The sequence below is a fragment of the Mastacembelus armatus genome, chromosome 4 (assembly GCF_900324485.2).
Source record: "Mastacembelus armatus chromosome 4, fMasArm1.2, whole genome shotgun sequence".
Classification (NCBI taxonomy): Eukaryota; Metazoa; Chordata; class Actinopteri; order Synbranchiformes; family Mastacembelidae; genus Mastacembelus; species Mastacembelus armatus.
This window is the reverse complement of record NC_046636.1, coordinates 2,679,978-2,707,942: the sequence shown is the minus strand read 5'-3', so window position 1 is coordinate 2,707,942 and position 27,965 is coordinate 2,679,978. Positions and strand designations below refer to the sequence as shown.

Sequence of the window (27,965 nt, the reverse complement as noted above, 5' to 3'; positions counted from 1 at the left end):
TGTCCCCCTGCTCTATCTCTCTCCCTCGGTCTATCATCCCCCCTCTTCCAGAAACACATGGCACTCTGGCATACCACTCGTTCCATTATAACAAGCCACATTCTCTGGAACACTTCCTCCACTCTGTGCCTGTTTGTGGTCCCTGGGCCCCCCCTTGAGCTTGCACCCTCTTTTCCCCCACCCTTCCTGTGGTGCTTATCCCTTCATGTCTGTGGCTCCCAGTGCAGACAGTCACAAGCAGGCAGCGCTTCCCATTAAGGTGCTTTTTCTGACTGTTTGCCTGTCACACTGGATCAATCTGTCACAGCTGCTTGGTGTGTGTAGGGAGGAAATCTGCATCCAGAAAACACAAGGCAGAGGAGACAGAGAAGAAACCTGGAGAGACGGACTCCATCACACCCATGAGAGACATGGGAGGAAAGGAAAAGAAGATTTTGGTGATTGCAAATGTCCCCAGCTACCAAGGGTGAGTTCTCTGGGGTTCTCGCTTTACCTCTACTGAGGGTTGAGTGCACAACAGTCTCATAAGAAACAGCACAAGTCCTCCAACTCTGTCCCTAATGGTCAGTTAAACATTTCTGACCTGCCTACATTAAATATGTTATTCTTCAGAAATGCAAAACAATCTTAAACCTGCATGTTGACCATGTTTTGAATTCTAACACCTCTTTCCTGTGGTATCACTTACATCCAATGCAAGGTGCCAGTTGTCAAGTTACCCAACACTCTGATTTGTTTAGCACACGTTTACTCTTTGACCAGGCTTTGTTTGAAATATGATTTGACCAAAAACTTTTCATTTACTTCAAATATATTGAATTTAAAAGCCAAAAAAAAACAAAACAACCTGGCATTTCATTTAAAATTTATTCAGGATTGTTTCATTTAGATTTATGTGCACTGGACTGAAACAACAATCAATAGTTTAAAGGTTACTAGGTCCAGTGCTGATTCATATGGAACTTTGGAGCAAAACAGAATGCAACTCTATCTGCTGTGGACAAAAATAAGGGCTCTGCTTTGTTCTTGGCGAAATGGAAAAGTGCACTGGACGGCAGTTCTACGGTTACACTTTTCTGCCGCGGTTGCTGAGCTGTTGTCAGAGTGAAGGATTGGAGGGCCTGCAGCCACACAATATGTCTGCTGGGTGTATATCTGTGCATGCTGTGCAGCGTTTGTGTGCAACACTAATGAGATGATTGTGCAGATTTTGTGTACTTTCTGAGAATCCTGCAGGGAGTTACTGTGCTCATATACAGTATGTCTGCATTGTATATCCCACTTCAAACAAAACTTCAGGGTCCTATATATCCCCAGTGAGCAACGGCGATGATACGCAGAGCACGACTTGACTTTGGCTCCAGTGCAACCTTTCCAGTGACCTGGCAGGCTGGAAAGGAAGGAATGCTGAGAAAAATCTGTTGATCACTTGATATTGTGGTGTCAGACTGTCAACATATCTAATTTGATGCCTATTAATTTGAAAAGTGGCAGCAGACACTTGGGTAACCTCTCTAATGAAGAAGGGTGTGGATTGCCAAATATGTTCAGCATTTCTCTTTTTTTTTTTTTTGGGTGGAAGAGTGTGCACTACAGCACAGGGGATTTAAAGTTCTGCACAAGGAAGTTCTGCTTTTTAAAACCTTATGTGAACCTGGTTTATCTATATATCTGTCTATCTATACGGCATGCATGCTATGTATTTGCTTGAAGTAAGCCAATAGACAAATTAGTTCTAGTGATTATGTTCTGTATTATTCTAGTCTCATCCCATACACCCACACACACTCAGAGACACCTCCCCCACATTCCTATGGTTTATGGGCTTTGATGGCTTTTTCCATGCAACTACTCAACCAGGACAAGAGAGGCTCCTGGGAGAGATAGCACTCCAGCACCCCCTACTCAGGCCTTCTGGGACTAGACACTCTGTCCTACCTTGATACTTAAAAAAGGCCCATAATCTGCTTGTTGCTGTTTCCGTATGTATGTACTCTATACATGGATCCGTGCACACATGCAAGCACACATGTGCACATGTGCAAACACACATGCAGCAGACTCTGTGTCTCACCCCACCACTTCATGTTATCTTAGCTGAGAGTGACTGCAAAGTCTGTTTACCTAGCAGCGGATACACAAAGCAGAAGCTGAGATAATTTCTAGATTTTCATTTCAGACCGTGTTATGTCCAATGTTGACTGGAGAAAACCAGCCAGCCAGACTCAGTGGTCAGAATTTAAGTCTGGCTGGTTATTCTACACCAGGTCAGATAAATACTGAGAAGCCAACTCCTGTGTCAGATAAAAATAAATTATTTATTGAGCATTTCAAATGTGAAGATTAATTTAGCTTTGTAAATAACACACAAAACCACAAATAATCAAATTTCAGTCTACTCAGAAACAAACTGACAAGAAAATGGGCACCAGAAAAACATTCTGTTGTTAGAGCTGGCAATTTCTTTTAATTTTTATTAATATGCTTGTTTGCCATCTTAGCAAGTTTTACACAGTTTTTCCCTTCTATGCGTTCATTGCAGGATATGTTTATCCTAGCTTAGCTTAAAGACTAATAATCATTATAATCTTTTTACGGTACCAATATAGGTACTAACAGAATCCTTTGAGTTTTTTCAGAATTAGGAAAGAGTGGAGAAAAAAGATCACACTGCAAATATATGTTGATAATAAATACATAGTGAAACTGTAACAGGTAATTGCTCATTAAATAAGCATGTTTTTTCTATTTCGACGTGTGTAAAGTAGAGAAGACACAGCTGTGGTGCTGCAGGGTTAGATGTTTTTCCCTACTTCCAAGTCCCTTGAGCGAAACTAAGCTAAAGACATCATACACAGATATTTGCACAGCGATTCAACTGATTTCTTGAATGTGTGAGTGGTCCTTTGTCTTTGAATAGGTTAATAATTAGGTAAATAATTAGGTTTCGATTCCTGCAAAAATTCTTTGCTCTAACTGCTAAAAAATACACAACTTCTTGCCACATTATAAAGGCAGCTATTGTTCTAAAACAGCACTGTGACTGTCCAGTTAGATTAGGTGATGTGGTGTTTGAACCAGGTTACAAATTCAGCCAGTTTTTCTCCTATGGTCCTGGTTACTCCTTGTATATATTCACATCTAATTTTGATGTACTAATGACTGCAGTACCATATTGTGTCCTTGTAATCCCTTGAGGAGAAGTGACACTGAGCAGTGTTGGATTGTCACCTGCTGCCTCTGTCTTTCACTGTCTCTCTGTTTATAACCCCCATGTTGTCTCCAGCTTGTACCTTGTACAATTAGCCTGTTACAATAAAGCCATAGCTATGAATAGTCTTTGATCCAGTGTTTGGCCACAATCCTAAACATACAGAATTAATTTTACAACACCTAACAATCTTAACTGTGTCTCCTTCTATTATATAATCAACTCCTATGGTGTATATAGTTTCACTTGTGGTGTATATAGTAGTTACTAGTCCTAAACCCAGAGAACCCACAGACAAGCAATATAAATAGATTTTGGGATATTTAATGCCTTTGGGCAACTTTACAATCACTGGTTTTAAGAGTGAAGCTTCCTCTCATCGCTGTGCTCTTACGGCACATGGGGATTTTTGAATTATGCCAGTCCTCCCTCTGAGGGCACACACAGTCCTCAGCGTCTTCATGATTCATTGCCACTTCAAGAGTCATGAAACGCATACAGTTCTTCCTATCAGTTACATGGAAAGATTATGCTGGAGAGACACATAGGAACCCCCCTGTCGTTTTATAGAAGGGGGATTACCAAGGGCTGCCAAGCAAAGTAAACATACACAAACGACAGCATTGCTTGGACACGCTCACTACTAGCACAAATGCACGCACAAAACAGTCATAGAAGATACACAACAGCCTTATGTAACTGGTGGCCAAAGCAACAACTGCAGTGAGTCAAATCGACAACAATGAAAAGCATCTGATTGAGCTTTAATTCCTGCCTGTCTAGAAATAAGCTTTGTGGCAGCTTCTGCCTCCTAATGGTTTTTCACTGATGGAGGTTGTCCATTTCTGGTGATTCAGTGCCCATTGACCCTGACCCTGTTCTACAGAGCACCCAAAATAAAGCCCTTTAAAGTGCACAACCCAGGGTCAGCCAGCCTCTCATCAGGGTATCTGGGCTCTCCAAGGCTGTGAGTCATGTCAGCTCCAGCTGGCACAGTCAAAATTGGCAGGCAAGTTCTTGAAAGGCTCTTCAAACCAGCTAATTTAAAGAAACCAGGTGGGTGATCGGTCAGGTCAAACAATTGCTGTCTCAGTGACAGGTGGAAGAAGTACTCATCTTTTTTCTTCAGGAAATTTAGCAAAACATCAATTCATTATCTATGCTGCTTATCCTGAAGAGGGGGGCTAGAGTAAAATATAAAGGTAAAAATATTGCATTAGCACTAAAATACCTGCATTTGATCATTTTCTCTGACAACTAGAAAAAGAAATCATGTTAACCATAAAATGTACTTGAATGTCACCCAGTGCATCCCAGGCACCTGGGCGTTTTAGGATTTTTCCCCTTGGGAGCTTTTGGGAATAAGACATCATTTTTAATTATAATCTCCAGTCATAAGGTATATTAAAAAGATTATTTTTGTTTTGCTGTTTGATCACATAAAGGGCCGGCTGTATTAAAGAATCATCTGTGCAGCAGTGATTAGTGGTTTCTCCTTAATAGGTGATACAGGAGAAAGTGCATGTCAAATACAAATTAAAGTTGAAATGTGTGTATTTGTACAAATGTCAGACATTAAGGATTTTTACCATTGTGGAGAGACGTCAGACCGGTTTTAATGAGACAATGTTTGCAGAAAGAAAATATGTGCTGATCGTTCTGGCTAACACAAAAAAGCATGGCCCCTCATGGCTGACGATTTGAAGAGGCACTTGTACAAACAGTGGCGAAGTGTTACAGGTGTCCAATTATCTAACTTTTATCGAGAATGACAAAGTGTTTGCACCAGATTGACCAGGGCTGCATGTTTATGATTAGTCCGACAAGTAACTGTGTCAACAGCTGAATGCAACATGTGAAATTTATTGACTTTTTACTGTTGCTGCCCTTGATTATATATTGCATTTTACTTATACTAGATTTTATGATTCTATCCGTACATTTAAAAAAAAATTATTTTTTTAAAATTAAGACACTGGAAATATTAATGTGATAATTCATATCAGTTTCTAACTCGTGCCATACACCGTGTAAACTTTTAATTAATATAAATTATTACAGGTTGCAATTTAGAAATAAACCAAAAAATGTAAAATGACTAACATAAGGAGCAGTGACAGGTGCATCCCTGGCCACTCTTCTGGTTTCTTCACTGGAGTTGAAATCCTACCCTGATGATGAAGAAGAGCCCTGGCTGCTGCTTAAAATCTGTATCAGAGGCTCATGCATCATGCTGAAACTACAGCCACTCTCTGGCCTCTGCAATTGTCAAGCAAAGGCTGGATATTTACACTCTGGAGTTATAAATATCCCCCAGTGATCTTCCATGACTCCCCAAGGGGCTCAACAGGTAGAGTGCAGCAGAAAGCCAGCTGTCGCCAACAGGCGTCAGGGTGGATTTCTCCACATCATCATCAGTCATTCCATTTGGATCTGAGATGCTGCTGCTCACTGGAGGGTTGGATCAAAGCATGTGGACTGAGCTGCTATTTCAGCACTGTAGATTAGAGTCGGGCAATAAATTAGACAAGCAATCCCTTTAATCACTGGTTGCATAAGGCAAGTGAAAGCAATGTTCAGTCTGCAAAATTTTCAGCAGATCAAAGCAAATAATTATAATTTAGGAACTACATAATTATTGACTTTGACTCAGTTTTAACTCTAATAAAAAAAAAGGCCAATGACTTTAGTTGGTCTGTAACTGTTTTGCATTCACAGAATAATCAGGTCATAGTTTTGAAAACGTCCATCACAATTTCCAAGACTTTGACTGCTTTGCATCGTAAATGTCAAGAAATATGATTTTTTCTATTTTTTATCTGTTTAATCATTTTTATTTCATCCATTGTTCATGGTAAATGTAATAATTTGAAGAATGAAGGACAATGAAAGTTTGTTGTAATTTCAGGTCAGATAAGAAAACTCTGTGCAATAATTCAGTTTCTGGGAAGAATGGAAAATCCACACCCTCAGTGATACCACCACCAATACCCATGTCCCCAGTTGTGGAGAAAATGGAGGGACTGAAAGAGATCCGTAACCGCAGCAACAGCCTCCGTCTGGACCGATTGGCCTTCTACCAGCACCTGGTGAAGGTGGAGGCTATGCGCTGCTTCTGGGAGCTCAAACAGGTGGAGATGGTGCGAGGAAAACACCAGGTAACACACACTAACTTTACTCTCCTCACATGTCCACACACAACCTTTACACTCACCCTAAGAGCTGGGATTGGATGAATAAATCTTTGATTGCTGGGAATAGAAAACACAGTTTATTTATTCCATTGTTCCTTTTAACCATTCTTCTTCAGATGTTCAGTCATGCACATCTGAGAAAAGCCATACAAAGTCTTTTGCGTTAGTCTGTGTAACTCTGCCACCCCGCTGTCATATTTAAGTTGATCCACTCAAAAACAAAACCTTAACTTACTCTTTTGTTAAAATACTAGCTCAAAACTTTATGTAGGGTGAAACCAGACCAATGCCCAGGGTATACCAATGCAAAGTTGACTTAAAAAGAAACATAGAAAAATACATTAAATGCTTTTGACAAATGTTCAGCAGCAATAAAAATGTCATGTAAATTCCCCTTTTCATTGTCAAATATATTTCAATTAATTAATTAATTAATAGCTGTTAAGTTAACCATTTTAGTACTACCAAAAAAAAAAGCATTATTGGGAGACAGACCACACACACCGTGTCACAGTATTGTGCCCCCTGATGGCAATGCTGCCTCGACCACAGTCACCAGTGAAGAGGGGAAGAACCAGGGGAACTCGCATAACCCACAGCAAACACGTATTCCTGTTCTCGACACCTGTGTGCAAACACAACATGCCCTGACAGGTGAGATACAACAAGTTCAGTTTTTTTATTACTTGTTTGGAGGCCCTAAAGTCTCCATCTCATACATAGACCAAAGACTGAAATTAATGTTTGGCACTTGCTTAAGCGTGCCACAAGATGGCAGCCCTGGTCCAGCTTAGAAAATCAATGCACGGTGCAGAACCTGCAGGAACAATGAAACTGAAAACATTTCAGTTTATATAAGTAATCTAAAACTATTAAAGATGAGGTTTTATTGGTAAATGTACAGTAAGTACTTGGAGCACAAGCACAAAGGAGCCAAAGGCAACACTTTTAGTACACATACAGTGAATGTCATTTACATTAAATACACAGTGAAAACAGTACATCCCAAGCTACCTGGGGTCCACATGACCTGCTGCTACTAAACAATGTATTAGGGTGTGGAATGAGAACACATGATACTACATCTACAGCCCATGTGCATAATACAGTTGTTGAGCAGTGCGAAGATGACACATACATTTAAGCCTACGGTACTTTTATTTAATAATGTTAGATTTTTGAAAATCACATGTTTTGTGCAGACTGTACTGCAGGTTTAGCTTTTTGTTGGTGCTAATTGAAGGGGAGTGTAGTGACAACCTATAAAGTTATATATAAACTAACCATAACCAACAACTATTTCTATTTGTGAAGTTCATACTGTACATACTTTACACACCAACACAATTTGCAGAAAGTATTGATGCATAATGAGCATTTTTATGACTAGGTGCATAATTTATTCATTTTTTGTCTTGTCTTGTGCTCAGTAGCACATTTCAGTTATGTCTTCTGTGGTTTAAGATTGTCAGCCTATCATAGTGCCCAGTGAACAACCTCCTTGCACCTTTGCTCCACCACTTGTCCTGCTATTCTCTGCTCTTCAGCATTTGTGTTCTCTATTCTACCTAAACCCACCTGCTGCTTTCACTTTTTATTACTCAGTTACTCCTAACTATTCCACACACCACCAGCTTCATTGCAAGCACTGCCACCCCACTCCTGCTCTGTGCAGAACTTCTCATCAGGTTCCCACTAGGGAACATTTTCCTCCCAGGGGATCCTATGAAATTCCTGTGAGCCTTGAGCCAGCCCCCCGAAATGCTCCGCCACCACGACCATCTGTTGCTGCTTGTTATATCAAGCTTGCTTTACAGTGTTATTATAAAGAGCACTTTGAAGAATCTATGGGGAAACAGACAGCCTGCTATTTTTTTTTTAAAGAATCAAATAAGTTTGATTTGTTAAAATAATGGAAAATTTAAAAACCAACTGTTATGTTAATTATTTTTTTTAGCAATGCATAAATAAAAAAAAACAATCATCTTTAATATTAATTTCTTTATAACAAAAAAGAAGCATACATTTCTGCTCATTTTGAGGGTGTGAATAGATGGAAACCATCACAAACATAAAAAATTCTTAACCTGTTAAAGAAATGCATCGTTCGTACTGTACAGAGACAAGTCTAGCACACCATGAGTGGGATCTGATCTGTCTGACTGCAGTAATCACATTCCACTACCCTGTTTAAATCATCTGCTCCATGCAGAGAGACAACATTTGCTCAGTCAGAGACAGTCCTCCATGCAGCCAAGCATTTAACTATGTTCAGCTATATATTTTTTACAATTTAGGGACAGCACAAGAGTGCATACAACAGTGCACAGTCATCCAGTGAAAATGTCAACCACTTCGGCACGTGTTTAGTATTCACCTGTGCAGCATGTGGCCAGAGAAAAGATAAACTTGGCAGCACACAGCTGCAGGTGTTTGCTTACAAGCGTGCATGCTTTTATGCTTGTTTGCTATTGTATGCATTTGCAGTGACGCATGAGAGGTACACAGGGGCAGAGTGACTGCCTGACAGAATTACTTAAAAATATGCATGCATGCACGAAGTGCTGTGTCCATAGTTAAAAGGACACCACAGCGGCCTCACTAACATGCCAGAAGCAGCAGTAGGTGTCTGATTCTGTGAACAGAAACGACACCCTGAACCCAACACCACCTGTCCCATTCTCGTCTCAGAGACGGCATGTTCTCTCCTTTTAGGTCTCAGGGTGGGAGGCAGAGAGGAAGCTGGTTGATGAGTGAATGGGTCGGTGGGTGGGCGGGTATCTTGACAGCAGAGAGCTCCTGTTGTTGTTGAGTCTGTGGTGACCGAGAGATTATGCAATTAATGCATAGCCATAGAAACCCAACTTATTCATAATCGACGTCTGCTGTGTCGTCCCATGTCTACAACCTGCTGAGCATGGTCTGAGTCTGCTTTGCCAATGGCAGCAGAGTGGCTGAGATAAGACAGACAGCCTCTACAGGTGGAAAACAGGGACAGAAGGAAAGCGGCTTCCATCATGGAGATCTTTTTAAGAGATAAAGATATTTGGATTATAGGGAGTGTGTGGCTGGTGGCCACTTTCCTGTGGCAACAGCTGAGGAAATTATTCTCTGTCAAGAAGAGGAGAAAGACCACACCATCAGACATACAGGTAACACAGCGAGAGAGGATTTGGATCTGTGTACCTGTGCTATATGTGAACAGCCATTTTCAGATTGATTGAATAGCAAAACTATCATGTAAATTGCAATTCAAGGAATCAACACTTTTGTTTACTGTACTCCACTATCAGGTTGTGGATTCCCTGAAGGCCTGCAGCAATCATTACTAAATGGATGTTACCACATTGTTACCAATTATATTTCCACCTATGGGTATTTTGAACATCTGCACAATTTTTTCATGAAATATTGCACTTACTGAATCAAACACTGGTGCTTAGAACATAATCCTTTTTAAAAATTATTTTAAAAATTATTATATTTGAGCTCAGTTATAAGTTATTGTTATGAGGGTTGCCTGGTTTAGTTTGAGTCTTTGCAGGGGGAAGTGGTTGCTGGTCTTTCGCTGGATAAAGTAAAAGGGTTACAGGTTAAGCAGCTCTGCATGTACACAATTGTTTTCCAAAAATCTACTGTAATCTTGGCAGTGAAATGACTCAGCTGGAGTGCTGCTGGCATCTGTTACATTTCTGCTGTTGGGACATTTGACACAACAATGAAACAACAATGGTCTTCAGCCAGTGATTCCATATTTCATCCATCACTGTCTGGCGTGTGAGCACAGGACTATCAGTGGAAAAGCTAACGTCATCTTCCATGCGTCACACTTTTGTCACCAATAGCGCTAAGCATATTCTGTCCAACCGCACTTAACTCCACCACTCCACAGCAAAGAGCCTGTGACCTCTATGCCACGCATACCGTGTCGACTATAAACCAGTTTATCATGTTAAGATAATCCAGCACAAAGTAAATGTAATTTACTCCTCATAAAGGGGGAGAGCTGTGGTGCTTTTCAGTAGTTACAGCCTGTCAGTGTCAGCTTAATACTTTCATAACTCTCACTTATGTTGTCTGCTGACTGAGGACTAATTACTGTTTGATTTAAAATTGTCATTTTAACTATCCTAATCTTTTCTTCTAAACAGTTTAGTCCAAATATATCAAGGGGGTGTCAGCACAGATTTTAAGTTGGATAAAATTGTAATAAAATGATAGATTAGTCTGATCTCCGGGGAAGCACTGTTACCTCATAGCAAAAACACTTCATGTTTGAATCTTGTTCGCATGTTCTCATTTGCATGTTCTTTCTGTGCCTTTGTGGATTCTCTCCGGATAGTCCAGCTTCCTCCCACAGTCCAAAAACATGCAGGTTAGATTTTTAAAACCTAAGTACAGAAAAGGTTAGTCTTGTTTAGATAAGACCTGTCCAAGGTGCTGAAACACTGCTCGTTGGCTGACTTGTACTTGTTTCCTCACCATACAGTAAATCTTATTTCGATAACCACTAACCTGTTGTAGGAGCATGCTCCGTCAAAATGAGAGAACTTGTCTTTATCTTCAAGTCAACCTGAAAAGTCAGCCTGCAGCATTCTGGAAATATATTTCTGTGAAAAGAGAAAAAAATCAACAATGCGGTCAATAAAATTGTAAACAGGAAGAGAAGAGCCATATGCTCCTGGAACTGTTGCAGGTTCCTGACAATGAGAGCAGACCAAGCTCATCTTAATTCTATTCACTGCTCTGTTGTTATTGTCTATCCAATGAGAATAATGGTTTTACTACTGCCATCTCAGTACTCCTGAAACCAACAATTCATCTTTATGCAAGTAGATAATTCACAGTTGCACTGCTCAGGCACAAAATGTAACAACTATACTGTTATATGTATTTTGCTGTGTGTTTTTCCAGTAATAAATGCATCAATTACAGTGTTGGTTTTGCTTCAACATGGACAGTGCTCCTGATGCAACATACCCAACATTTACCATAATTATTATTTTGCAATTTCTGAAGTTACTCTGCTGTAGAAATGTAATAGTTTCCTTAAACTGTTCTGAAGACCAATTTCTACAGAGTAAAAAAGAGTTACATTCAATGTGTGTCACATTCAAGGACATATACAAGCAAATGATTTTGTATTCGGGCTGTACATAGCAAACTGTAACTTGTGTTAATGCACGTGAGCCTGACTAATTTGAGAAGAGCTTCTCCTGCCTCAGGTTCTCAGACTCACATAGCTCAGACAAAATTAGCACATAAACAAAGGAGAGAGAGAACAGAGACAGTGATGGTTTCATGTAATGAACAAACTAAAAAGGCAATCAGGACTGATTGCTATTATTTTATTTGTGTGTCTTAATAGAGCTCTTAACGTTAAGAACATTCTGTTGGATGTTTTAATATGACATAAGGTAAGGATTAATTATTTAACATGTCAGACTGAGAAAGGGGAGGTTTTATTTATTTTATTGTATTGCATTGTGAAAGTGGGGTTTGAAACCTGACACTGAATAAATGGGGCATTTTATCTCCTAGTCTGAAAGACAGAGTTTGCTTTTAATCAAAAAGAAGATTGAAATTTTTTTTTGCAAAGAGATAATTGATGCTTGAGCTCATGAACAGACTGAAGTTTATGTATGACAAAGTCTCTGTTCAGTTTTACAAGTTAAATAAGTCATCTTTTCTGCAACACAAAGACACTTTTGTGGTTCAGTTTATTCCTGTACATGATACTGAGCAAAACATCTAATACAGTACCTGTTAATTTGACTTAATTTGGCAATAAAAGCAAAACTGCAACTAGGCAACATGGATTACAAAAAGAGTTCAAACTGAACTTAAACCCTCAGTTCTCCTGGCTCCTGGTTTCTGCCTCTCTCTCTCGTTGGTATGGGGACTCTGGAGGAATGTGCTGCTTTTGCCTGGACTTCTCTAGCCTCTCGGCTGGTGTCCACTTTCAGATATTTGCATAACTTATTACCAACATAGTGCTGGTAGGGCTTACATACATAAACAAACTCACACATACAGTACACAAAATCCCAAGCCACAGCACTGAGTTAAGTTTGTGTCGTATGATATAGATCTAAAACACAAATGGTCTGGTAGAACCAGAATGTTTTATCATCTTGTGGTCAAGGTTATTACTGCTTCCTCTGGTCTCCCCTCAATCAAAAAAAAGAAGTTATATTTAGATTTAGAGTCAAGTCAAATTTAAGTCAAATTTACTGACTGTGGGCTCCATGTGCTCAGAGAGAATACTGAACTGTTACCTACACATATAAAACCATGTATAAAACATGTATCACTAAACACACACACTATTAAAAGGCTCACCAGTGGTCCAAAGCTAAAGGTGACATGTCTAAATGACTTGCTTTGCTCTGATTACTGACATATTTATTTTTTTATTGATCTCCTCTGGATCATCTAAGCATTGGTATCCTAATACTTTTAGTTTTTTTTAATGGGAGAAAGACTGCAAATCTATTTAAAAGTCCATGTGGTTCCATTAGACACCAATAAATCCCATTAGGGACGGTATAAAATTAAATTACTTTTAAATATGAAATAAAAAGAGGACAATGAATTTACTTTAGTTTAACATTACTATTATTATTATTGCTAACATTATTGTTTGAAATGCAAACAAGCTCTGCAGCTAAAGTAAAACCGTTAGCTAAGCTAGTAGCCAAGCTAGTAGCCAAGCTAGCTTAGCAGCACCACTTGTCTCATAAAGTTTGTTACACTCAGCCCAGAATTTCAAATAAACACGTCAACGCCAACATAAAACATCTAATTTAGTGAAATAAACTTCCCCTGATGAATAAACTAGAAAAACACCAACAAAGGCAGAAGCTGCTTCGGTCAACGGTTGGTAACGAACAGAAAAAATGGCGCGGGGGCTAAAAATAACTACGTAACCTAGAGAGAAACACGTTCAGCACAACTTACTTTGTGAAATACTACATCAGCAGCAAAAACAATCCAGTCTGCATGGCTGTGGCTGTGGTTGTGTACAACTGTATGCTAAATCTAAGATAACTTTGTTAGCATTAGCTTTGCTGTCTTCGTCAACTTCTTCTTCTTGTGTTGTTTAATGGCGGTTTATAAACCAGTTGCAGTGCATTACCGCCCTCCACTGAAGAGGCATGTGGACAATCATTGAGTTCAATGAAACTTTAAACGTCTTTATAGATGCAACCATGATCATGTAACTAGAATGAAACAGTTGAAAACAGTTTCAATATAAAACTGTCTTTATAAAAAAAGGATTTCCTGAATGGCTGGTGTGGTAAACTGCATTTGTTTTGGCTACTAAACTGGCAACTGAGTGTATAAAATTATTTTGAAAGTCAACATTTCAATTATATTTGGCACAGTTTTCATCAAAATGTTTCAGACATCCAGACCTATTATGATAAATTAATGAGTTTGCAGAGAAGCGGTAAATTGATCGGGGCAGAGTCAGCCCAGTACAGTATTCTGGATATAGCTTGGTGTAGTGTATGCCATGTGTGAATCTTACTGAAGACAAAAACCTATTAGGCTCCACTTGAGAAATAATAATATAAACAGACACAATGTGATTCATGACATAATATCTAACTTCCGCTGGAAATGCCCACTTCAAAGTATTAAACATGACAGTATTGCTTGTTTCCAGTGTCAACAGTATTAAACAAAAACAAAAATATGATACTTGGTGTTTTCAAGCTTAGCGAATGTAGAGGGAGTGAAAGAGAGCATGAGAAATAAAGATGAACAGCTCCAGCAGGCACTCAATGTGGTTTTTGTCTGCAGAACATGTTTATCATTCACCAAATACAGTAGATTTTACATGGCAGATATCGATCATCTGGATTTGTGGAAGGAGTGGGAGATCAGGGTTCAAGGTAAACAGAGTAGAGCTACTGAATTGCTGACTAATAATGTTATCCTGTTACTTTCAGATTCCTGTGCAGTCATTAGCAGCTTCTGTGGTTAGAGTCAGAGGTCTGTGGTCCAGCTCTGGCATCTAGTGGTAGAAAGATAGAAATGCATCTTCCACACAAGCAAATGCCAGATTTAACCTGCTAATTGTTTAGAATGTTTTTAACTAACGTGTCCTAATTTACCCTTCGTCATATACACTGTGGACTGCTGCTGACATTGCTTTCAGAATATTTGTCACTTCACTGATGTGTGTGTGTGTACTGGGACAGTCTGTCAGTGGGGTCAGTGATCACCATTTATCCTGAATCCAGCTTGTAGCAAACTCACGATAAGTTGTTTTGCATGTGTATATTTGGGAGTTTGTGCACATACTTGTGTAGCTTATGCAACTCAATTATAGGCTAATTCTAGCACAGACATTCATATATATGCACACACTTTGCTGACGTCATGCATGTGGGATTCTTTTCCATGAAAGGAATTTTTGTAGTGTGTTGTCTGAATGTTATTTGAGTGTTATCACAGCAGCTGAACTGTGAGTGTACTGACTGTCATCAGCCCATGGTGACACAAGTAGTAGATGGAAAAGGAGCAGGTGGAGCTGCAGAGATAATGTGTGGCCTTTTTTCCATTGCAGTGTTCCAGACACCTAGGAATAACCACTGATACCATTAACAACAATACATTAGGTAATATCAATATCAGTGAACTTTATTTTTAATTCTAGATGTTAATGAATTGTGAAAAGAAAAGCCAAACTGCACTGCAACTGTCACTTGTTTAGTCTCCACCAACATTATGTCAGAAAAATGTACATGTGGCTGTGAATGTGTTTTTAAATGACCAGAGCACATGTTCTGATTGAGAGAAGGACATAGATGCACAATTTGGTGATTTGTTTTCCAGTCATCCATCACACGTGCATCACCGCTCACACCTGACTTTACCACTGAGTGTTAAAACTCTGTTGGTCTTTCAAGTAAAACTTGCTCATAGCGAACTTGAAGAATGTCCGGCATTATAAGCTGACAAGGACCCCCTGCAGTTAATTGAATGCTGGTTGGGTTGAGTCCAAATGATCAAACGGTGAATCCTTTGAGGACAGGGATGCAATTAGACAGGGAAACCCTGTATGATTCATGGGCGCCAGGACATGCCTGAGATCAGAGAGCTGTGCTGTGCAGAGAGTCCCTGAGCTGTTGCCACCCCAACAGTCTGTCTGTTGGAGCCATGAGTTTGTGTATACAGACCCTAAAATGGATCAGACCTAGGGCTGGATATGGATATATATATATGCCATGCACTGATTTCACTGACTGCATGTCTTCTTAATATTTCGTAGTTTGTGAAAAAAAAAAAAAAAGCTAAGACGGTGGTGAATTTCTGCAAACATTTGTCCGTTAAGTGCAGTAAAAAACTACAACCTGCAGAGAAGTAAATGAAGAAAGTCTCAAATGCACAAAAATGCACATGTAATGCAGAAGCTAAATACATTTCAGCATTTGTTTGCCAGGACAAAGCACAATTAAACTGCACTCAGCAGCCAGCAGCAGTTAGCCTGTTGCATGTCACACAGTCTATTACTGTGGCTCAGGGCTAAAGCTTTTGCATCCACATCATTCAAGCCATTGTTGTAAAGACATATTGGATTACTACACAATCTGTAGCACAAGAATAAGCATTATGTATCGTCTGTGTCTTCCTGCTCAGCAACTCCGTATGTGCTCGGTTACATCAGTCTCGGTCCTACAGACTGCTCCAGTACCACACTGGCTCTCATCTTACATCGCAACCTTTTCTGACTGGGGATTTCAGAGATTGTCCAGCAGGGTACAGTTAAACCTCCCACTGCCCTTCACAGCAAATTCAGACCAATCAATCACCACCATCCTCATCATCTCTTCAACACTCTATCTACGTAGCATCTTTTTTGCTGGTTTCTTTTAGTTAACCAAATATCTGATTCGAGGCTTTTAGCCATTTGTCACAAGTTCTCAGACAGAAAATGTTGTGGTTGTAGCATAAGTAGCAGCAGAACAGTGAGTCCATTAATTCATTAATGCATGAGGCAGACATTAAAAATGAAGATGCATATCCTCTAATGCATCTATTATTAACTGTATTGCTAGTAGCAGCTGCTGCTACATCCATGGAAATGTCAGAAAAATAGCCCTAAGGGCAGTGAGAGCAAAACAAAACAGCTTCTTTCAGCTCATAGGTTTGGCAGCTCTTCTTCTACTGCTTCATTAGCCTTGTTTCAACAGCAGACAGCTGTTTACATAAAGCACTGATAAACATACTGCACACTGACCTCCCAAAACCAAACACCACAGAGAAAGAAAGATGTTTGTCAGCAGGTTTGCTGAGGAGTAAAAGGGACATTACACTCAAAACACAAAGCTGTAGTGCCAGTTTTTTCCTTCAGGTCGTCCTTTTATTATGATTTAATGAGCTTTGAAATGGCTCCAGTGGAGATCTGCAGCATTTGGGGTGTGGTGTTTGAAGTACCAAAAACTACATTTGTAAATTCTTTCAATACTTGAAAATAATTTGGTTGTCATTTGGTTCTATTTTGTTAAATGCATATTTTTATGCCAATTATATATGAATGTACCTTTAAATTCTAGCTATAGTTTCAGTGCAGTGACAACATTTACAAATCATGTTTGCAAACACTTTCTTGTTTTTCATCAGTGATCTCCTTTGTCCGTTCTCTGAGGAAACATGTACAGTATTTCCACAAACAGATCATACTGTTCTCTGAACTTGCAGTGTCCCCTTTCAATTTCACCTTAGTTAGTAAATAGCCACTGGTGATATGATTCTACAGACAACTGGAGAGCTGTCAAGACAAGCAGAGTAGAGGTCAGGTTTTTCCAGCGCTGAAGGGTGCCGGTATCCCTCAGTAAGTGTCAGTCGTTTGTGTCTGGACATGAATATGAACTTATGCATCAGTATCAACATGCATATCTGTGTCAGTGTGTCCTCTTTAATTCTTTGCAACACATGTGCAGTAAGTTTCCTCTCCCACAATCCCCTTCTTCTCCTGTATCAACCGTTCTTAGGTGTCAGTAGCATCACCTGTTTTCAGTTTTCTTTCTCTGTCCTCTTGCTCCTCGAGTTGCATGGACAGTAAGTTTAACCAGCAACCTTGGTGCTGTTTTGCCAGCTGTGAACTCCAATAGAAACCACCACCTTTTCAAATTCATGCACGACACAAACTTTTACCCAACTGCTTTACAAAATATAAATTATAACACTCATCAAGCTACTGTCTAATTTTCCTTCACACAAAAAGATATCTGTACTTCACATCCTTCACAAAAGAGTAAACTGCTGAGAAAATATAAAACTGTGGAGGAACTGGTAGAATCATAATTAAGAATGAAACAGATAATTATCCCTAAAACAAGCAAAAGATTTTTTGGCAATAATTCGTGTCAATATTCATATTCATCATAAAAAACAAGACTTATCAGCCTCAAATACCCATAATGCCTGTGTCTAAGGTTCAAAGGCTTACACTTTATTACACGTGTTTGCACTTGTCACCCCACTTCCTTCTCTGGAACAATGTAAGTCACATACAGTATATCTATACAGAACCTGAAATGAAATCCAGGTTTTGGAAAGTAGATTTCATTAGTTCACCTGCCAAAATCTTACATCACTGGAGTTTCTGTACGATTTATTTGTTTGTGTTAGTTTTTCGGAGTCATATTTCAGTCCCAGATTCCTGGGATTCTGACACCTGTCTAAAGAGCCTTTAAAGTATCTCAAATGTCAAATAGCGACCCTCACCAGCATCTCGCCTTAACCCCCGTCAATCCCTGACTGCACACCCGAGCCCTCAGTCCTTATCACTGGCCACTGAGTTCCTGACGTCCACAGGGGGCTGTGCTTTAATTTGGAGGGGAGCCATTTGCTATTCTTAAAACTCAACTCAGTGCAGCAGCCTCAGGAGAGATCTCTGTTCTCCCGTCACTTCTGTTCACCTTGTGCCTGCCTGTTGTCTGGTGATGTGGATTTTGTTGTCATTTCCCTGCAGCCTGCATGAACAGACTTAATTAGCAGGTGAAAGGTTTTTGTTGTTTGTGTGGAGGACTACTGTATAGCAGTCATGAGCTCCAGCCTGGTCAACTCTTTAGCCAAAGTGTATGATCCAAATCCTCTTCATGGTCAGAAGCCTGGTGGAAGGAAGCTCTCTCTTAATGCATCAGACAAATTGCAAGCTTCTTCTTCTTCTTCTTCCTCTCCTCATGATGCTGCCCTACGCTGCGTTGAGAGCCGAATGGACTCCCTGACCTCTCAGATGGAGTATTTGCTCAAAATGCAGCAAAGCATCCTGACCCGGCTGGATGGCCTGTCCCAGGACATCAGGGTTATGGGTCGGGACCTGGCCTCTACGCATGAAGAGGACTATAAGGGGAGACGTGGGTCAGGGGTGGAGGTGATGTACAGGGATCTGTGTGGGACAGTGGAGAGGGCTACTGAGCGGATGGAGAGTCAGGGACGAAGGTTGGAAGGGGTGGAGAAGCTGGTGGAGGGCACCCAGCAGGTCATCACCTTCATTGGGGAGGTAGTGAAGAACTCCAGGCTGGTGGAGCTGCTGTTCAAACAGCCTGGAAACAAGTCTTACAAAAAGGTGAGCGATACAGGCAGGGTTTTCCTCCAAGAAGCAGCAAAAACAGCCTCAGAAACTCATCTGTTCAGTTCTTTTCTGTTTGGAACTCCCCCTCTATGCACTGTGTCCATAGCGGCTCTTTTGCTGCCTGCTGTGATGGAACATAGTGAGAAGTCTAACTGCATCGTGAACATTGTGGCGGATAGTCAAGGTTGCAAATAACATTCTCATGATGGAGAGTGAGACAGTGCAGTGACAGTATTAATAGGATTGTGTAGATAAAATACATACAGTCTATCTTCTCATGGCTCCGAACAGGTTTCTGAATTCCCTCTTAGCATGTAAAGCTCCCATTCATGCCTCAGTGTAAATATATTATAAGTACTCCTGTGTCTCCACATGTGGGCCCCTGTAATGTTAAGTAGTTTTCCATCCTGCAGTGATTGTCTGTTGTCTCTGAGGTGTAAATGATTAGATTCAGACTGGTTTTCTTATCAGTCTTTATCAGCAGTGGGTTGGACTGCAGCTGGTGTCATTACTGTGGTGATTGATTAGATGAGCTGGTGTTACTGTGTTGTGCTGCATGTCGTCTGCTTCAAATGAACATCCCTATGTTTTTGTGGAAATCCAAAGCACAAAACATGTGTGACTACATATACACAGGCCCAGCTATTCCCCTGGCTCCATAACCAATACTTTCCATCCATGTTTCTGCAAGCAAAGGAGAATTCATATTGTGTTTGACGCTTGTCTTTGTGTCATCTTCTGGATCTAGAGTATTATTTTATATTTACCATAACATACACTGTATAAACATTGATCTTTGATTCCTCTTTTTAACAACAAGGCAAAGGATGACAAGGAAAAAGCCAAACTGAGCCTGAAGGGCCCGAAGCCCCAGAAAAAGAGAAAGCCCCTGGACACATCAGGTAGGCATCAGGTTTGTTCCTCGATGACGAATATGAAAAAACACCATCAAGTGAACTTGATATGTTCTGAGTGCTGAGTGTATACAGTATGTGTGATAGCTTGAGTCTGCATATGGTCACAACCATCAGTATATTCTGTCAAACTGCTCAGTAAAGAACTGATGAACTTAAGACTTGGACAGATTTGGAGAATTTTAGATTTGCTGGTGGCTCTTAATTAAAAGTCAAAGGATAAAGATAAAGATGTCCAGTAGTTGGTGAGACACTGACATAGACTCTGGCATTGTTAAAACTATTGCAGAAGTACATGCCGCGATATAGACATTGATCACTAGAGTTTAAATGTTTTAATACAGCAGCAAGAGACTGTCCAGAGTGAGAATAATCCCTCATGGCCATCTGCTTTGTTCGTCTCTTCAGATCTGTCCTCACTGAATCAGCCTGTGCTGCAGGAACAAGTGGAAAAGCTCAACAGGCAGAACACTGAGCATTCCCATGTAAATGCAGAGGCCGAAGTCCAGAGTGGGGAGGACACGGGAGGTGGAGGTGGAGGAGCAGGAAGACAGGAGACGACAGAGCTGATCCTGGATGGACCCCACATCACTGCTGCCCAGACAGAGGAGACGAATGAGGAAAGTAAGGAGGAAGAGGAGACAGAGGAAGGTGATATCTTTGAAGACTCAGAGGAAGAGGAGGACGAAGCAGAAGAGGATAGTACAGAACCAAGTGAAGAAGTGGAGGATGATGAGAGGGAAGAGAATAAAGGGAAGGTAGAAGAGTTGTCAAAAGCAGAAATGGCCCCAGCTGTCACCTGCAAGTCCTCCCTCTTGCCACACGACAGGTACTTCCACAGGCCGACTTTGTCGCTGGACTGAGTTTTTATTTTAATTTAATTCTAACTGAGATGGTTTTCGTTTGTTTATTTTATAAATGTGTGCACAGCCCTGAGGAGGTCAGTGATCTGGCCGCCTGCAGCAAACGTCGCGTCACAGAAGAAGAACCAGTGAAGGACGATCCCAAAAAAAGCAAAGTGGAAGAAAATAAGGTGGAAAATGCTGATGGATCCGTGGTGGAGGGTGAAGAACCACAGGCCTCCAAATCTGATGAGGAACAGACTGAAGTGGAAGAGGAAGGGAAGGAGGGAGAGTCAGCAGTGAAGGAATTTGTTATTGGTAAGCAAAGTGGATCATTTAGACATGTACAGTAACTGATGTCAGTGTTTCTGTTTGGCATGAATCAACTTTTGTGTTCCTCATGTTAGTTGTTAGTTGTTGACCCTTGACTTTTTGTTCGGCAGACGTTGCAGCAGATCCAGTGTCAGTATGCCTTTTGAAGGCGTGCTGACTAACATATCAGTCGGCACAGCTGGCAGAGCAGATAATGAGACACTGGCATGCTGCTATTTTAATCCACTTTGTTTCTGGGGACCGAGGCCTTTCGCTCAGTCGCTCTTTCACTTCCTATGATCAGCAGCAGTAACTCCTTCTTTCTCTTCATTTTGTTTCCTCTATCATCTCTTCAGATTTAAGCCCTCCACCCTTAGCACCTTTTGACCACCGCATCGTGACGCCCAAACCCCACCAGATAGCTACTTACTACACTATCAAGAGGGATGAAGTCCTGGGAGGGTGAGTGCCAAGGAAGCCAGAGAACAGCTCTCATAACAAGTATCAAAAGTTTGCTTTAGTTTCACTTGCAGGCACAGACACATCCACACATCAGTCATCTCAAATCAAATAACAGAGGATTTCACACCGGGTGATGGGACAGCTAATAGTTTTTTCCAGGAACTTTTTATTACCCCCCAAAGGGCAAATGATTGTGAGTCTCAGGGAGTGCTCACAAAATGGCGGTCCTCTCTGATGTAACAGACTTCTGCTAAATCCTGCCTCTCGAATGGGAGATTACTCCTCAGCACGCAAGCACATTTTTAAAATCACTGACATAATAGCACAATATACATCCCTGCTTACTGTGTGACTTAAGGAGCTTATCATGAAGATATATATAGAAATAAGAAATAACTAATAGTTATTTTCATTATCAATGAAAAGGTTTTTTTAATTAACTATTGGATGGTTAACAAAAGTCAATTTCAAAATGATAGTGTGTGTTTTGTCCCAGTAACAGCACAGAATGAGAGGTTGGGACCTGCAATTACAAATGACTTAAATTATTGTACCAAAACTCTAAATTGTTGCTGAACTAGAATAAATAGTATTTTCTAAATTCAAATTCCACTTCTTAGTGTGCTTCTTCTTCTGTTCTGCCTCTGTTGTCTCCTCTACATGTGTTTCTGCTTTAATGTCATTAGGGGACGTTTTGGACAAGTTCATAAGTGCATAGAGAACTCCTCTGGTCTGATGTTGGCTGCCAAGATCATCAGAGCCAGGAGCCAGAAAGAGAAGGTACAGTAATAATTGGCCAGCGACTGCTGAATATGAAACACAACATATGTTGGGTGGTTACTTTTATTATTGCATATGATAAAGGATTAGATTTTAAAAATAGCCACAGCTCAGCAGCTCAGAGGGTGTGGTCGTCTGGGTCAGATGTCCAAGCATTGCCTCATGGTTAAATTAACCAAAGCCCACCAAATACATCAGCCTGGACCATGGGGAAATATGTGTGTGTGTGTGTGTGTGTGTGTGTGTGTGCTTTGCTGACCTATGTTGAATATATATTTGACACTGTAGCATGTGAATTGGTTTAAAAGTATCAGAAACCAAAAACCACAGCAGTGTTGACAGCACTTCATGCAGTAGTCAGCTTCTGTGGTTTGCTCGGGGCTGGTCCATTCACCTTCTGTTGTGTCTGTTTCTCAGGAGGTGGTGAGGAATGAGATTCAGGTAATGAACCAGCTAAACCACGCCAACCTCATCCAGCTGTACGCCGCCTTTGAGTCACGCACTGACATCATCCTAGTCATGGAATAGTAAGTGCGGAGATCTGCAAAGCTCTCGTTTGTTAGAAAAGCAGGAAAAACAGTGATTTTTCTGGCTGTAATTGTGTGTGACCTGCTGTTTGTGCCACAGTGTGGAGGGGGGGGAGCTGTTTGACCGCATCATTGACGAAAACTACAACCTGACGGAGCTGGACACGGTGCTGTTTATACGTCAGATCACTGAAGGGCTGCAGTACATGCATAAAATGTATATTCTACATTTGGACCTTAAGGTAAACCTGCCTCAGATCTCCACATTCCCACTGTTAGAGTCTCTTTCTGCTTTTCCTGTCATGCACCAGCATGCACTCTTTATGCATGCACCAGCCAAATCTTTAAGTTTTCTGTTTCTTAGCCTGAATTGTTATTTTCCTTATTCATTATTAATTATTTACAGCTTGATCTCATTTTTAGTAATATTAAACTACTGTAGGTTCTCCACTGCAGTCTCTTACAAGGTGTCCAGGAAGCAGAAGAAATCTAATTCTGGATGACACCTTTCTTTGTCTCCACCCTAAAAGGAACTCATGGAAAAAACAAAGCCAGCAATTCACCTTAATTGTATTTGCTTCATTATCTGCAGCATTAATGTGACTCTTTTGTTCCTTTTTCAGCCAGAGAACATTCTTTGTGTCAGCAGAGTTACTAACAAGATTAAAATCATTGACTTTGGCCTGGCCAGGAGGTAAAGTCTTTCATCTGTTCACATTTAACAGCTCTGTCAGTTCATCTTTCATGAAGGGACTTTCTTAGATGTTTCTCTTCTGGTTCTGGTGTTCTCTTTCTCCAGGTATAAACCCAGAGAGAAGCTGAAGGTCAACTTTGGAACGCCTGAATTTCTAGCTCCTGAAGTCATCAACTATGAGTTTGTGTCATTCCCCACAGACATGTGGAGTCTTGGCGTCATCACGTACATGCTGTAAGTATTAGATGGTGATTCAGGCAACAACATCAAAACCACACACAGAAGCATTTCTGATGTCTGTTTCCTCTCTGTCCAGGCTCAGTGGCTTGTCTCCATTTCTGGGGGACGATGACAACGAGACGCTGAACAACATCTTGTCCTGTCAGTGGAACTTTGAGGAGGAGGAGTTTGCAGACATCTCCGAGGAGGCCAAGGACTTCATCACCCGCCTGCTGGTGAAGAGCAAGAGCTGGAGGATGAGCGCTGCAGAGTCCCTCAAACACCCCTGGCTGTCAGACCAGAGTCTGCACTACCAGTTAAATCAGAAGGTACAACCAAGTAAACACTGTCCCCTGCAACATGTTTCTGTGCACAGCAAAAGCCATAACACCATGCAACACATAACGACTGGCTTAGCAGAGCTCTAATTTCTGTGGAGCTTCACTTTTAAATGCTCACTTAAACACAGGTTTCACAAACCCTTTAAATGTAATGGAAACTTTCCTATACTGCTTCATCCTCGAGATTACCACATGATGTCCCTAAGTGACATCTAGTGAGCAGAGTCATGTGACAGTGTGTGTGAATTTGACATAATGACATGACATAATTTGACATAATTTTAAAAGTGTTGATGTTTGTGACACGTGTGTTGCATTGGGCTCATGAGACACATGAGAAATTAAAATAACTAAAAGTTAGAAATAAGGTCCTTGAGAATATTTCTGTCATGCAATTTTAATATTCATCTGATATTTATCTCACTAAGACAGAATTAAACACTTCTGATACACTTTATTTTGAAAGTGCACTTACAATACTAATATGAAACAACACTGGACCAGTGGGTGGAGATGAAAACTCTGTTTATACAGCACTGATTCATTTGCTCCTCTCTCACTGCAGAAAAACAAGTGTCACTCCACACATGTTCCTCCTCCAGAGAGCTAGATAAGTAAGAGCAATCTTTTCCTGTTAGCCAACCTCTCTGCCTAAACCATGCATTGTCAATACAAGTGACTAAATAAGTGGCTGTTTCTGTGTTTTCCTTCTAGAAACTCTGTGATGCCCTCAGCATGCCTGTTGACAACGTAGGGCCCTGGAGCCCAACTCTGGACCAATGCTGCCGTCCCCTGTACGGCTACTGGAAAACTACTCTCTGCCCTGCATCTTCATGTTAGCTCACTGTGCTGTAGCTCTGCAGCTCATAGTTCAGACCTGAATAGTGTGAGGCCAGAAGGAAAAAAAGACTTTTACTCTGCTGCCTTTGAGGCACAGAAGAAGAAGAAGACTGTCTGTTAGTGTGGCTCCTGTCCTGTAGAGCACCACACGTCAGACAGAATCAGGGAGGACTCTCTAGCTCTACAGTGTCTTTTGCTGCAGCTGCCAACGTAAAAAAGAAAAAAGTATTGTTCTTGTATTGTAACATTGGTTCTAAAATATTAGAGACTTAAGGCCTGTATTACTTCTCACTTCCAGAGTTGCACACGAATCACTGCAAAAGACAAACACAAGATCTGCAGTTTAGCATCAAACAAATATTGTTTTCCTGCACAGACAGTAATCAGTTTGACATGTCCTGGTTAGTTGCATGCTTTGCACTTTTTGGCCTATTTCTTTAAGAATCAGCAAACACCTTTGAACAAGACACTGGCTGTATACTTATATTTATAATATATATTATGTGAATTCAGACGTATTTTTCATTTACAAGTCTTATAAAAAAATGCATCATTTCTTGAATGTAAAGTAAAAATACATTTCGAACTTGTCTGGAGTTGAAGTCACACCTCAGTAATTTATTATGTATATAACACAACACTGCTTCACACCCTCATTCCCCTGAAAAGTCTAAATACTTCATAGCTTGTGCCACGTTTCAGCCATGCTGCTGGTAGATCATCCCTTTGGACCGGCTCGTCTTCTGTTTGCATTCATGCCACTAGCTTGCTGTTGCTTCGGCAGTTTGGAGTAGCCCCTCACCTTCCATGAAGGCGTAACAACAGCATACTACCTACGAGTGTTTTATGCTTAAGACTGAAGTGGATTCTTACATTCATTTATTTACTGGCTCAAGACCAGACTGTACTTGAAGTGCAAAGCTTTTATTCAAGATGGGAGGTTTTTCAGGGGAGACAAACATGATTTCACTTGTGCATGTATTGTATGTTTAAATGCACAATTAAACTTGATGGAGAAACGACAGCAGCTGCAGAATAAGGCATCAGCTTTAGCTTTATTGTCCCTGTTTTTCTTTTTCAAAGTTTATACCTTTTTTCACTCAGTTGTTGTCTGCCCCACTTGGAAATGTAAAAGCTTTGTGATTATAAATACTTGTTAATAGTTAAGACTTTTTTCAAATGTATTTGTGTAATAAATAAGTAAATGTAGAATATAAATAACAAAGTAAAGCACACTGTAAAATACTTTTGAGTTTGTATTGGAGTTTGTATCTATGAAAGTAAAGTAAAAATTTGTGTCCTCACTGAAAATTGTTGTGAAAATGACTCATGTTTCGGTTTCATGATTATTTTCATACACTTTCAAATCAGCTTTCGACAGAAGCCACAAAGACTCACAGAAAAATAAAAAAGTATAAATTTGTGCTTATTAACGGACAAAAAGAAAAAACATGTCAGAAAAGTAAAATTCACAGTGCATACTTTACTACATACACAAATTTGCAAAAGCAAGAAGTTTTTCATTTCACACCGGTGCAGTTTACAGTTTTATGTGCATGTTTTAATAATCCATGCACTTGGATTTACACATTAAAAATCAGATACCCACCTCTTCAAACCTGGTCGATTGCTCAGTGACACCACTAGAGGGCAGAATATCTGACTAAAGGCAGGGGACTGTAGATGAAGAAGTGGTAGAAATTATTTAAGACGTTGTGTTTGAGTCTCTGAATTAACAAGCAGTGACTGATGAGACACTGTTGAAGCAACAAGAGATGTTATCATCATTTCACTTTCCATAGGTTAAACCTGCACATTTTCACAGTACATCCCCTTCAGTGTCATTCACCTGAAATAGTAAACATGTCTTTGTGCACACTGAGGAGTTTTTGACTGACTGGGACAGACACGGAGTGAGAAGACAAGATAACTGATCTTGTAGGTGAAAGTAGAAACTCTTTGAGACGTCATTTCTATCATCATTTGTTATGTTGAATCAGCAGACACGTCCACCAGGTGAGAAACACAACCGTTTCCACAAACACACCCGATAATCGTCTGTAGACGATTGGGCTTACGCCATCACATAAACTCTCATGATGACACATACTATGAAAAGTGTTCATCAACGGTCCTACAGGGGGAACTTCTCACGCCCATGAAAATATTGTCATTTATGAGTGTAAACCTAAACTCTGATGTAAGGGAAGAGCTTTTTGAAAAAGAAATCCTGTTCCAAAGTTTATTTAGTTAAAGTAAATTATTTAAGACGTTGTGTTTGAGTCACAACCTCATCTAAGTTAAATCTCTAAAGATATGACTTGTGCAGCCCACAGCATAAATGTTGCATTATTCCTTCTTTTCCAAAGCTTTTCATTACTGAATCAGTACAAAATGACAGATAACATCATAATTCTCTTCCTCTCAGGTGAACCTAACTCTGAACTCTTTCCTGTTCCCACAACACTTGTGAAGAATGAAGCTTTCTGCACAGCAGTGGACGTGCAGCCAGGGTCAAACACCTGGAAACACACAGCAAGACACCTGCCGCCTCCACAGGAGAAGAGAAGAAGAGGAGCCCCGAGCTGTAGCAGAACTGTGTGTCGTTCTCTTTTGATCAGGCAGGAAGGACGAACAGACCGCTGTGCTTCTCAGGACCCCAGGCACTTGCCTTTTTTCTTTTATATGATGATGTTTACATTAGAGCGTAATGAAATCACACCTCCCGTCACGCTGTGCTCTCTGGGAAGTCGAGCAGTGTGAGAGCGCTTTCACAAAGCTACTGACACTGCACAGCTGGAGCAGATGTTGTCATACACGATCAAATGTGCAAGAATAATAAGAGATTGAGCGTTGCTCTGAGTGTTTGATCGCTCCTGTTAACACAGTGCCTCAAGTGATGTGGATCTTCTGAAATGAATTCATCTGCTCGGGTCAAGGTCTGCACTTGAATTGTGTTTGTTTTGGCCTGTACATGCAGGCCAGTTCTACAAAATATGTAACTCTCACACTAGAAAAACACACTTTTTCTTATGGT

The 27,965-nt window shown here is 40.5% G+C and overlaps 1 protein-coding gene across 4 annotated transcripts; it reads left to right on the top strand.

The window, feature by feature from the left end:
- The first annotated feature begins 230 nt into the window (after window positions 1-230).
- Window positions 231-26,239, top strand: mylk4b (myosin light chain kinase family, member 4b). 4 transcript variants are annotated; one of them, XM_026323646.2, is made up of 13 exons: window positions 231-466; window positions 6,120-6,369; window positions 19,818-19,899; window positions 20,320-20,740; window positions 20,842-21,071; window positions 21,422-21,527; window positions 22,214-22,307; window positions 22,725-22,834; window positions 22,935-23,076; window positions 23,458-23,528; window positions 23,634-23,762; window positions 23,845-24,076; window positions 24,803-26,239. In XM_026323646.2, the coding sequence occupies exons 1-13, from the start codon at window positions 402-404 to the stop codon at window positions 24,926-24,928; spliced, it is 2,058 nt and encodes a 685-aa protein (XP_026179431.1). In that variant the 5' UTR covers window positions 231-401; the 3' UTR covers window positions 24,929-26,239. The 4 variants fall into 4 exon arrangements, with proteins under 4 accessions (XP_026179431.1, XP_026179432.1, XP_026179428.1 ...); XM_026323645.2 differs by lacking the exons at window positions 231-466; window positions 6,120-6,369 and adding exons at window positions 18,467-18,991; window positions 24,654-24,702; XM_026323647.2 differs by lacking the exons at window positions 231-466; window positions 6,120-6,369 and adding an exon at window positions 9,163-9,557.
- Window positions 26,240-27,965: the final 1,726 nt, after the last annotated feature.